The sequence below is a fragment of the Rhinoderma darwinii genome, chromosome 2 (genome assembly GCF_050947455.1).
Source record: "Rhinoderma darwinii isolate aRhiDar2 chromosome 2, aRhiDar2.hap1, whole genome shotgun sequence".
In the NCBI taxonomy this organism is placed as follows: Eukaryota; Metazoa; Chordata; class Amphibia; order Anura; family Rhinodermatidae; genus Rhinoderma; species Rhinoderma darwinii.
Genome location: NC_134688.1, coordinates 174,213,968 through 174,227,519, shown reverse-complemented (window position 1 = coordinate 174,227,519; position 13,552 = coordinate 174,213,968). Strand labels below are relative to the sequence as shown.

The 13,552-nt window shown below is 43.0% G+C and overlaps 2 protein-coding genes across 2 annotated transcripts in view; one reads left to right on the top strand and one right to left on the bottom strand.

Annotated features, from left to right (window-relative positions):
* Window positions 1-5,860, bottom strand: part of COL4A2 (collagen type IV alpha 2 chain) — a 252,511-nt gene extending 246,651 nt beyond the window's left edge. Inside the window, exon 1 of the mRNA XM_075852496.1 lies at window positions 5,471-5,860. The gene's annotated coding sequence lies outside the window, so the exon portion shown is untranslated. The remainder of the gene's footprint in view (window positions 1-5,470) is intronic.
* Window positions 5,653-13,552, top strand: part of COL4A1 (collagen type IV alpha 1 chain) — a 167,266-nt gene continuing 159,366 nt past the window's right edge. The window contains exon 1 of the mRNA XM_075852497.1: window positions 5,653-5,908. Within this exon, the coding sequence (XP_075708612.1) occupies window positions 5,825-5,908 (84 nt within the window). The 5' untranslated portion in view covers window positions 5,653-5,824. The remainder of the gene's footprint in view (window positions 5,909-13,552) is intronic.

The following is a 13,552-nucleotide window of genomic DNA, read 5'->3' as shown; positions in this document are numbered from 1 at the left end:
AGAACATTTTCCCAGAAGCATTGTGGAAGATCCAAGTTGGTCTCGGGCAAACCTGAGACAGTCCACAATGTTTTATTCGATATCAGTTTCTTCCTTTGTGTACTTCCATGAACACCATTTTTGTTTAGTGTTTTTCTAGGGTTTTGCAGTTTGTAGAGTCTTCAGTAGGTCTTTTGCTGTTACACTTGGGCTCTTTCTCACCTCTTTCAGGATTGCCTGTTGTGCTCTTGGAGTGATCTTAACAGGACGCCTACTCCTAGTGAGAGTAGCAACAGTCCTGAATTCTAGACTATTTGTCTAACCGTGGATTGATGTACACCCAGGTCTTTAGCAATGGTTTTGTAGCCTTTTCCAGCTTCACACATCTCTATAATATGTTTTCTGAAAGTTATTTGCCTTGAGGCATGGTTCACACTAATCAATCTTTCTTGAGAAGAACAGTAACCCGGCTTTGTGTGCCTTTATTTAATGGACAAAGCACCTGTGAAACCTACACTTCCAATCTTATCTACTTAATTGAACCCATTTTTGGCAATTATATCTTGGAGAATTTATTAATACATAGGTTTACTTATTTTATTTTTCCTGAACGGTAGATTTCCATTGAACTAATTTATTTTCTTATAACACATACAAAAAGATTACAAATACATCACAATGAAAAATGTATTATCTTAGGGACCTGAACCTTGCATGTTCTAATCTCACAAGTCTTGAAGTGTAAAGAATCCACTGTCTTTTTGTAGTAAAAAAAACGCTCTAACCCAGACAGAACGAAGTACAGTGGCAGTGTGAACAGAGCCTAAGGCCCTGCTCACATCTGCATTGGTGTTTCCGTCAGTGGGCAGAACAACAAAATGCTGGAAGCGTCAGTTCCATTGAATGATGGACACCATCGGCTCTCTTTTGTCTGACAGAATGAAGGACACCGTGATGGAAGCCTGACATAACCCATTAAAGTCAATGGGTTCCATCTGGTGCCATTAGTTCCCATCATGTGATGGATCCTATGACGTAGCAGAACACAGAAAACCATCATGTGAACAGAGCTTTGGAACTATTGCCATAATCTGATACAAAAGTGGCAGAAATTTTCAACAGCAAATATTTACTGTAGATATTTCTATACCATTTTCAAAGTAAAATAACACCCAGAATAAATGTTTTATACATGTCCTTCAGTGTATTTGAAAGTTGTAGCACCTTGACTGGTATAACTAAGCACTAAAACTCAAATATAACCATTTAATGGGTGTTACTAAAGGGGTATTCCAGTCCGATGTAAATAAAGCTAAAAGCTGGACTCATACACAGCGTTTAATGGTGTTGTTTTTTTATTTTGCCCAAAAATGCTTCTGCGAGATGTCACTTTAAATAATAAACTTGAAATTTATGCAAAAATATGAAAAAGCCCACATATACAGTTTTGGTTTGTGTCGTTTTTGCTCAAATTTTGGAGTCAGTGGCATTTTATCTTCAAAACGCATCATGTTCTAGGGGGCGTGGCGTTTTTCCATAAATTTCTCTACAAGACTAAAAAAACACCAGGAAAAATGCATGTACAAAATGTCACAAATAAAAAACACCACTAAAAATGCTGGAAACGCATGTTGTTTTTAACATGTGTTTAGAAACACTAAAAAAAAAGTGTGTGGGAAGGAGGCCTAAAGTGTTTGTCCTCTCAAAACAACTGTCGGAGATATGTTGCTTCGCTACCGGTCTTGAAAAAAAAAAGTCAAACAACGTGTATTTATTTGTGGCGATTCCTCGATATTTCATTTACATTGTCAGCGTAGTCACATGGTACATGGGCTTGGCCCCTCGGTCTATATAGGAGTGGTTTATTGCCAGACCATCGAGTATTTGCATTTACTGTACACAAAGCGATTTGTGGATCTTGCGATCAAAATGTTTTGCATACTTCAAGATCTTGCATTACGATTTCAACTATTAAAAGCGATCGCCAATGAGTATTGGTGACAATCATAAGCGTGGATGGAAGTTAGTCGGGTCATACACATTATGAAAGCATGTATAGGCATCTTTAGCTTGAGTGAAGAGCAAACTCGGTGTCTTACATTGTCGCTAGGCGCCATGTGATATTACATTACCCCTGCAGGTGGCAGCAGCTTTCTCCAGCGATAAGAGCTGATTGCCAGGGGTGCCAGCAGCCAGAACTCGCCAACATCAGCTAATCACCAGGAAGTCTACACTTAGAAACAGGGCTGTCCTTGCTGGACAACCCATCAGATCGCTGTATAATGAAAAATCCTGCAACCATCTAATATACATTGTGTGTCAGGTCCACACCATTTTCAAGGTATGTGCTTGCTACCACTGAATGGAAATACTAGCCCTAAATTTCACTGAATTAGTTTTTAACAATGTATCAGCCTTGGCAATTTTCAACAACACAAATATCTCTCATGTTCTGGACTCTAAGCCAGTGGTTCTCAACCTGTGGTACACGTACGCCTTAGCAGTATGCCCCTGGTCCAAGAGGCACGCAGTAGGCAATGTCCACTTACCACAGTATTATCTGCAGCATTTTGCAGAAATTTTTCCAGAAAAGCATGGCAAAATACTGCAAAAATACAGCGATAATACTGTTACGGGGACACAACTAGATTGTACAGAAAAGATCTGCCTCGTCCGAAAATGGCCCTTCTCTGATATCTATCCTGGCCCGCAGAGGAAGGACTGACTGCTTGTGTACTGTATGTTTGTGTATTTAGGTATCTGTATGTGTTTGTATGTGTGTTTATACATATGTATTTAGGTGTCTGTATGTATATGCGTTTGTGTGTTTATATATATGTGTATTTAGGTGTCTGTATGTATATGTGTTTGTATGTGTGTTTATACATGTGTATTTAGGTATCTGTATGTGTTTGTATGTGTGTTTATACATGTGTATTTAGGTGTCTGTATGTATATGCGTTTGTGTGTTTATATATATGTGTATTTAGGTGTCTGTATGTATATGTGTTTGTATGTGTGTTTATACATGTGGATTTAGGTATCTGTATGTGTTTGTATGTGTGTTTATACATGTGTATTTAGGTGTCTGTATGTATATGCGTTTGTGTGTTTATATATATGTGTATTTAGGTGTCTGTATGTATATGTGTTTGTATGTGTGTTTATACATGTGTATTTAGGTGTCTGTATGTATATGTGTTTGTATGTGTGTTTATACATGTGTATTTAGGTGTCTGTATGTATATGCGTTTGTGTGTTTATATATATGTGTATTTAGGTGTCTGTATGTATATGTGTTTGTATGTGTGTTTATACATGTGTATTTAGGTGTCTGTATGTGTTTATATGTGTGTTTATACATGTGTATTTAGGTGTCTGTATGTATATGTTTGTATGTGTGTTTATACATGTGTATTTAGGTGTCTGTATGTATATGCGTTTGTGTGTTTATATGTGTGTATTTATGTGTGCTTAGGTGTATATGTGTTTGAATGTTTGTACTTTTGGATATGCCTCATGAAAATAAGAGTTAGGGCATATTCCCACATAACCGTTTTGTTCACTTTTGCACGTTGCATTTATTGGAGACTGAATAGCGGAATTAATTGATTAATAATTGTCTGGGGAGTATTAATTAAGAACTGTATTGGAGTACTTGGTAGGCATTGTTTGAAATAAATTGGGGGAAAACTATTGTATTTTATTATTTGTGATTGTTTTATGCATTAAATTTGCACTGATGGCAACATCGCCGTAATATACTGCCAGCTGTGTACATTTGCTTAAAGGGTTTGGCCACTTGCTAATTCAAACCAATGTATGTTTACGCTACTTACTAATAAATGCTTTTTTTTAAGTTGTGTCCCATCCAGACGGCTCTCAAATCCATAAGATGGCTGCAGATGGAGGGGCATGTGTTGAGAAACATCAGGCCCCTCCATCTGCAGCTGTCTTATGGATATAAGAGCCGTCTGGATGAGAAAGAAGGATGGCCGAACACAGGGGTGTGACTGCAGAAAAATATAAAATGGGACACAACTTCAAAAAAGCATTTATTAATAAGTAGCATCAAATTATCATTAAAAAGGGGTTATCTGGAGAAATAAAATTGATGGACTTTCCTCAGCATTGGCCATCAATATCTGATCGACGGGGGTCCGACTCTCGGCATCCCCACTATGTTTGGAAAGGGTTGCGGTGCATGTGAAACCGCTGCTTCCCCTTCATTCCTTTCACTGATCCATACTGTCAAATGCCGACACACTTGTAGTGGCGGTTCACAGTTTTACCGTCTTTTCCCATACACTTACATGGGAGAAGGTTGTAATGCTGTGAACGGCCGCTACACGTTTGTCAGCGTTTTACAGTATGCAGCAGCGTGAGTGATGAAGGGGGTGCAGCGCTCCTTCAAACAGCTGATCGGTGGGGGTGCCATCAATTTTAGCTCTGCGGATAACCCCTTTAACATACATTGATTTACATTAGCAATAAAGTGGCCAATCCCTTTAAGATTGTGATGGAACAATGCTTTGGGGGTACCTAGTTGACATTTTTTGGGTTAGGGGGTACTAGGCTTCGTTCACATCTGTGTCAGGGTCCCATTCTGACATTCCGTCGGAGCTTCCCGTCAGAACGGGACCATGACTGAAACAAACGGAAACCATAGGTTTGATTTCAATGGGGACGGATCCGGTGCCAATGGTTTATGTTTGTCTCACTTGTGCTAGGGCTCCGTCGCTTTGGCGGAATGAATAGCGTAGTCGACTGCGTTATTGAGTCCGTCAAAACGACGGAACCCTTGCACAACTGAGATAAACGGAAAGCATTGGCACCGGATCTGTCACCATTGAAATCAATGGTGATGGAAACAGAAACCTATGGTTTCCGTTTGTGTTAGTCAGGGCTCCATTCTGACGGAAAGCTCAGACGGAACGTCGGAATGGAACCCTAGTGCAGATGTGAACGAAGCCTAAGAAAGATTGAGAAACACTGCTCCAGGCTGACAGCTCTCATACTGTACATTGTAATACACAGTAGTTTAGAGAAAGCAAGACTAGGCATGTACCGGTTTTCAGCCTGTGGATGTAAAGAACTTGAATACACTGACAGCAATCAGAGCTCTGTAAAGCGCCATTGACATATATGACAAGACAGCCACAATAACTGGTCAAACGCATATTACTTTTACAGTGTGAACTGGGCAGCACCACCTAGTCCTGACTACTTGTGGTGGAAACAATGGGTAGATACTGTAGTATAACGCACCAGTGCCGCTACCTTCTGTCGTGATAGTTTTACCTACTGTCCTGACATTGACCTCACATGCAGCTCTCAATAGCTGACTATTACCCATCTCCCGCTCCCACATTTCCATCCCCAATATGTAAGACACACACACACACCCCATTCCACATAACAATAGACTCGTGTACAGCCGCAATGTAACGTTATGGAGCAGCAATGATGAGCTCCCTGTCCCGTCACTTACCAGCAGCCTCTCATGTCAGCCCGGGCACGGTGCAATGCTCCCAGCTCTGTCTTTTGGTTCCCTCCGAGGTGTAAAGTGTGTTCTTGTTCTTGCGGACTTGAGCTCTTCAGGACAGACGAGGGGTCCTGCTTCATTGAGGTCCTGTGTGAGGAGGGTGGGGGATGCAGTGGGAGGGGTGTTAGCGCCAACAAACTGCGAACTTTCCTCAGCGCTCACTTCACATTGCGCTCTTACATGAGAACAGGGGACTCGTGAGGAGATGCTGCCAGGTTATATACTGACATCTTATTAATACCAAGAGGCGAGGTGCTGCTGCCATTGACGAGCCCCAGCGTTTATGTGACGGTACAGAACATGCCAAGGCGCTGGACCATGAGCTGCAAACTGCTGGCACTGCTCTTCCTTCTACAGGAGCTCATCAGCTGCTACGAGGCTGCGGTGAGTGCCCACTATCATCCCCACTGTGCCCCTCACTAGCCACAGTGACCACAACGCTGACCACTGGCTACAGATCAATAGGCATCCCATAGCGCCAATACTAGAGTCAGCCAGCCAGATCCAAGATGATAGATAGATAGATAGATAGATAGATAGATAGATAGATAGATAGATAGATAGATAGATAGATAGATAGATAGATAGATAGATAGATAGATAGATAGATAGATAGATATGAGAGATAGATAGATAGATAGATAGATAGATAGATAGATAGATAGATAGATAGATAGATAGATAGATAGATAGATAGATAGATGATAGATAGATAGATAGATAGATAGATAGATATTAGATAGATAGATAGATTGATAGATTAGATAGATAGATAGATAGATAGATAGATAGATAGATAGATAGATAGATAGATAGATAGATAGATAGATAGATAGATAGATAGATAGATAGATAGATAGATGTTACTTTGACTGTCACAGAATGGAGTGAGTTTTGTTATAACTTCTCTAGACATATCAGTTATACACATAATGATGTTGCTGCCAGGACAAAATATTTTGGTTGCATTGCTAGTAACATTTATTAGTCAAAATATGGAAAAATGATTGTTTAATGTTTGTTTGATGCCATAATTCACTGTGGGCCATATTGAACATATATACAACTTGTGGGTTGATAGACGACCAAGCATGTACAGTTAGTTCTTAAGGCTCTGTTCACACTTGCATTAGTTTTCTGTAAGGTTCCCATCGCACTTTGACAGCCAGAATAACATATCATGCTGCCCTATTTTAGACAGTAAATAACAGAAACCTATTATAAGTAAATGGGATCCATCAGGATCTATTATAAAATGGATCAGAATGGAAACAAAGGACTTGATGTCAGTATGAACACAGTCTAACTAGAATTTTGTTTGCGAAGCTTACGCTGGGGCTACAGACAAACGTTTTAGGGTAACATATGCGATAGTTCTATACCCCATATACATTTATGCTCATCTATCAAAAGAAATGCACCACAAAAGTAGTGTAATATGTATAGAAAAGAAGGGCACAAGTGACATATGCTATAAAATGGGCAAGGCCAAATTTAATATGGAGGTATTTTGGTGCAAAATGTAGGTATACATGTATGTCAGCCATGATGTGGCATAAGGAGGGAAGGTGTGCCTAGTTGCTCCATATTGATAATGCTGCACGTGCCATTTTGATAAATTTGTGCATGCGACTTTTAATGCAGCTGCAATGTTACTTTGTGACATTTATAATCTTGTTTTGGGATGTACAAGAGTTAAAAAGAAATATATGCATTGAAGAATCATGGCTTCACACTATGGTTCACCATATTTATTATGGATCAACACCATTCTTTTGCGCCAATAGTTTTCCATCCTGATAAAATTAGCGCAATTTGACCCATTACCTTCATAAGGTGCCGTTCTAATGACAATATTTATAAACGTGCCTTAGTCTCACCCAGTACTATGTTAGGCTGGCCATTGACATGAGATTTTTGTTGTCAAATCCTGCAGATTTTAGTGGGATCTGCCCACAATCTGATGTCTTTATGGAAAGGCCAACATTTCCTAATGGGAGAAACAGGGATCATACTGGTTGGATTTGTTACTGTCTGATCCTTTGTTTCCCCCAAGATAAGCAGCGCTAGATGTGCCTGACAGCCATTTATCTCCCTCCATCTCTCTCGCCGTCTGTGCACCAGAAAGCCAAATCTACGCCAGCTATGAGCAGGCATGGATTTGCACTATAATTCACACCAGTTTCTGGAGTTAATTATAGTACATTTTGAGAATAGTGCCTTAAATGAGTTGTCCACTACTGGACAACTGATGACCTATCCTCTGGATAGGTGATCAGTACATGATCTGTGGGGGTCCGACCCTGCACCGTTAAGCTGCTCCGGCTGCCTCCGAGCATCGGACGTACATGCCGGAAGCAGTTGGCTCCGGCCGCTGAACGAGCTGCCGTACTGCAGCTCTGCTCCTATTCAAGGGAATAGGAGCAGAGCTGCAGTTCGGCAGCACAGCTACTATGCTGTGTACGGCGCCAACTGCTTCCGGCTCCGTACATAGCATAATGGGCCACAACATCCGGTGCCCGGGGATAGCCGGAGCGGCTTACGGTCCGGGGTCTGGATGTCGGACCCGCACCGATGATATAATGATGACTTATTTGGTGAATAGGTCATCAGTTGTTCAGTAGTGGACAACCCCTTTAAGCGGTGCAATTGGCACAATTGTTGCCAATTTTTTACGCAATTCGGGACTATTGTGCCATTTGTGGCTTTTATACACCCGAAAGCTGGCGTAGAACGAGTAATAAATTCCCCCCTACATTTCTATTGCTGGATGTGTTTCTGAAACATTGCGATAAAACTGCCGCCTCACTGTTTCTGAGTAGGGGTAAAAGTTGCGGACAACTATCGCAAGATTCCCAACCATGTCGGCGTATTATGTCCATGATCCTTATTCTTTTAAAAAGTTTTGAGGAATATTAAAATGAGGTTGTATGGACCTAAATTATACAAGTAATATACTTTCTAATTTAAATACCTTTGCAATTCCTCCCTGCCCATAACTTGCCTCTTGGGTCCCCACCATATTTGCAATCCCATGCAATGATGTGACAGCCATAGTTTGCAGATTATGCAGGCTCGGTCACTATGGACATTACATCATCCTGAAGGATTCCAGTGGTAGTGGAATTACTCAGAATTAGAAAGGTAAGTATATTAGAGAGGTTATTATTTTCATAACCCTATTTCAGAGGAACAGATGAACGGAAAGACAAACGGAAAGTATCGTTTCCGTTTACAATACATTGTTTTCAATGGTATTTTTTGGGTATAAGTTTGCATTCATTCAGCTAGGTTTCTGTTATTTTCACGGAAACAATAGCGTAGTGTGCTGTGCTATTGTTTACGTAAAAAAAACGGAAACCTAACGGAACGGATGCAAGCTGAAACCAAAAAAATACCATTGAAATCAATATATTGTAAACGGAAACAATACTTCCCGTTTGTCTTTCCGTTCATCTGTTCCTCGGACAGATGAACGGAAAGTCCAACTAGAAGGCAAACGCTGATGTGAACAGGCCCTTAGTTTTTTGTTTTTTGTAGAAATAGCTAAAGACACTGTTAACTTATCACCTATTAAAAACATTACAGCAAACCTCATGGAGTGCAAAATAAATGTCATTAGAAGGCTTTGCATACATTAGATGTGAAATTCTGTGTATTAGCATATTGTACTATTAACCTACACTTCTTTTTGGTAGTAAGACTGAAACATTTCGAATGAAGAGCAAATCGTGCCTAATATGGTACCTGCACATTTGAGCCAAGGTTGTAACACTTTCAGGACACATTTAATTTGGGCCTTCCATATGATAAATATGCCGCCATATGTTAATCTTAGATATCAACATTGGATCAAGAAATACGACGTTGCACATATTATGTAAACTTAAAAATTATATTCTTAGTCATTACCTATAAAAAACATATAACAAAAAGACAAGAGCATGGAAGCATTGAGGAAGTGAAACGTTGCATTTGTTGGGTGAATAAACTTCACTTTTTTTCGTGAGTGCTGCTTCCATGCTCTTGTCTTTTTGTTATACATCATATGGGGAGAAGTCACTCCTATCATTTGAAGCTTAGCACCGACCATTTATTTGGTAATTTGCACTTGTGCTGCTCCTACCTGCCTTACTATTTTATAAAAAACGTATGTTATAAAGTATATATTTACTATCTCCCATACATTATGCAAACTATACTGTGAATTGGTAGACATGACAGCATAGGACCATTTTTTGGAATTCTGAAAAATTCAGGGGGCCCCGTTCTAGAAATAGAGATAAGGGCATGAGAAGGAGAGCTCAGCGTTCTCGGCTATGAACATAGAAATAAGAAAATAGAAAAATGAAAAAGGACTGGAATCTGTCCTATTGAAGCGGCTTGCAGTTGTGAGTACATCTTTTTTTTTACTTCTAAGCCCAAGCAAGGTGTCGTTGTGTGCATATCCTGCTACAAATCGGATTGTTGGACTTTGTATATCCTGTGGATATTCCATAAATGTCCAAGATGGGAAAACTCCTCTAAAAGCTATGTAAACCTTTGAACACTTTTTTTTTTTTACAAAAAATAAAACAATGTATCATGGTGTTTTAAGCCACGTTTTAATTGTTTTTTATTTTAATATTTTTTTTTTACTTTTTAAGATACAGCTTCTATGTATCCTGTTTCACGGTCACAGGGTGTGTGGACCCCCTGGGCTGCTCCGCCGTAGCGGAGAGGCAGCTGACCAGGTCTCAGTCTATACAAAAGTCTATAGCAGTTCGTAGCACTCGGGTACCTGAACTAGTCCAGATAATGGCTGTAGCTTCAGCACGGATGGAGGTCGGTGCAGCAGCTTGCGCCAGACGTGGCGGGCAGTACAAGATATGGCAGAAAACACTGGGCATGGCAGAAGACACTCGACGTGGCAGAAGACACGACGTGGCAGAAGACACTGGACGTGGCAGAAGACACTGGACGTGGCAGAAGACACTGGATGTGGCAGAAGACACTGGACGTGGCAAACGACAGCAGGTGCAGTAGGACATGGCTCCAATACTAGTAGGCACAGGAACAAGAACACAGCACGAGATACAGGAACAGGTAACAGGGCACGGGTAACAACTGGAATGGGAAACACTAAGGGACCATTTGCAAGACAGACTTGGGATAAACCAGCACCACTCAGGCAAGGATCAGAAGGGCTGGAGCCTTCTTATAGACCAGGAAATCATGTGGGTGATGTTGATGATTATTTTCATGTGCGTGCGCTGACCCTTTAAGAGCGGGCACGAGTGTGCGCGCGCACCCTACGCGACACAGCGGACCGGAGCGGAAGTGAGCGCTGGCGTGTCCTAGGAAGGAGATGGGGACCAGTGCTCACAGATTCATGGCTGCGGGCGACGGGATGTGAATGAACCCGACGGCCCGCGGCCATGGACGCTACAGTATCCCCCCTCTTACGCCCTCTCTTCTTGGGGCCAGAGCGAGAGAGGACCCAGGACCTCCCCTCTCCAGTCCACCAAATAGAAAGTCCTTCCTCCTACCCTTTTCCAGTCCAGAATCTCCCTCACCTCAAACACATCAGAAGAACCGCTGGGAGCAACTGTGGAACTAGAAGTCTTGCTGTAGTGGTTCAGGACCACTGGTTTCAGGAGGGACACATGAAAGGAGTTGGGGATTCTGAGTTTCAAAAGGACCAAGGAACCTGGGAGCAAACTTGTATGAAGGCACCTTCAAACGAATTTTGCGAGAGGATAGCCAGACTTTGGTACCCGGAAGATACTGAGGTGGCTCTCTTCTCTTTGTATCCGCTTTTCGCTTCATGCGATCGACTGCCAGCAAAATAGAGGACCGGGTCTGTTGCCAGATTTGCAGAAAGTCCCCAAAAGTCAGCAGCGGGTACCTGAGATGTAGTCGACACAGGAAGAGGGACTCTAGGATGTTGACTGTACACCATGTAAAACGGAGTGGAAGTGGTGGACTCACTTGTGTGGTTGTTGTACGAGAACTCGGCCCATGGAAGAAGCTGTACCCAGTTATCGTGCTGTAAAGAGATGAAGTGGCGGAGATAATTCTCCATGATCTGGTTGATCCTCTCGACTTGGGTCATCAAAACTGGGGAGAAAATCAAAATATCATCGAGATAAACTACATCAGACATATAGAGGAGATCTCGGAAGATATCATTGACGGATTCCTGTAGGACTGCGGGAGCGTTACACAGTCCGAAGGGCATCACTAGGTATTCGTAATGCCCATCACGGGTGTTAAATGCCGTCTTCCATTCGTCACCCCGGCAAATCTGGATTAGGTTATAAGCCCCCCACAGGTCTAATTTATAAAAAATGTTGGCTCCTCGTATGCGATCAAACAGCTCGGATATAAGTGTCAACGTCTATTTGTTCTTGACCGTGATCTGGGTGAGACCACGGTAGTTAATGCAGGGTCGAAGGGATCCGTCTCTCTTCTTAACGAAGAAGCCGGCCCCAGCCGGGGAGGAAGATTTTGGTTTAAAACCCCTCTCCAAATTCTCCTTGATATAGGCTGACATGGATAAAGTCTCTGGCAAGGAGGGAGGATATACCCGTCCACGGGGAAGAGAAGCATTTGGAACCAGTTCAATGGGACAGTCATGATTCCGATGTGGAGGCAACGTCTCAGCCTCTCCCTTGCAGAAGACGTCCGCAAAACTGGCATACTGAGATGGTAGATCGGAGAGTGACTGAGGCAGAGGGGGCATAACAGGACGAACTTATGACAGGCAATGGCTATGGCATCCGGAACCCCATTGAAGAATCTCTCTGGAATTCCAGTCAAGAACCGGGGCGTGTAGGCGAAACCATGGCAGACCCAGCAGGATAGGATTGATAGCCTTAGGTAATACAAGTTAGGTGATCTGCACCAAGTGAAGAGCTCCGACCCGTAGTGTCAACGGCTCCGTGATGAACACAATTGGATCGGGCAATGGTAGACCATTCACAGAGGCAACAGCCAGGGGTCTCTCCAGAAGAACTGTGCGTAGATGTAAACGATCCACTAGATCCTGCTGGATGAAATTAGCAGCTGCTCCGGAGTCAAGATAGGCAGAGGAGTGATGTGACATCTCTCCGGAGACGATGGCCACAGGAATCGATAATTTGGAAGAGGTTTTAACATTTGGAGACGTCCCACCTAGAGTTGCCTCTCCAACCAACCCTAGGCACTGGAGTTTCCCGGTTTCTGTGGGCACTGGCGCACAAAATGGCCCTTAAGGCCACAATTCATACATAGTCCAGAGGAGCGTCTGCGCTGCTTCTCCTGTTCAGACAACCGGACTCTGTCTACCTGCATGGGTTCTTCAGGTAGCGCACTAGGAGAAGGCAATAGGGGCTCCCTGGGCTGAGGGTGCTGGTGCGGGGTAGGGAGACAGACAGGTGAGCCCTAATCTACCCGCCACTCAGTCCCTGCCTACTTGCAACGGCCCGTCCTAGGCGACGGCGTACAACTGGGCGACGGTCCCTACTCTCACTATGTGCACGACAGACAGACAAGGGTACAAAGAAGCTAAGGGAAAAGGGGCAGATGTCCACGGCAACACCGTGAGCTACAAGAGAAGTGAACGATCCGAGTCAAACCAGGAGTGTACGAGGTACCAAACGCAGAGCAAGAGAGTAGTCAGTAAAGCCAGGGTCAATATGAAGCAGAGGACAAATAGTACAAGCAGCAGCAGCAGAGCCAGGTATAAATAGGTATAAATAGACAGAGGGCGGGAGCTAGCTCCGTCTGGCCAGGCTGTGATAGGCTCTCCCACTCCTCAGCCTCCCAGCCTGAGTGGTAGACGAAGGAGTCACTCTATCAGACTTAGGAGCAGGTGCAGACTGACTAACCACGGGCGTCGACACAGAAGCTGTGTCTGGCAGATGCTTTACAGTACCCCCCCTTTTATGAGGGGCCACTGGACCCTTTCTAGGTGGACCTGGCTTATTGGGGAACCAAAGATGGAACCTCTTGAGCAATACCCCAGCGTGAACATCCCGGGCGGGTACCCAAGTCCTCTCCTCAGGC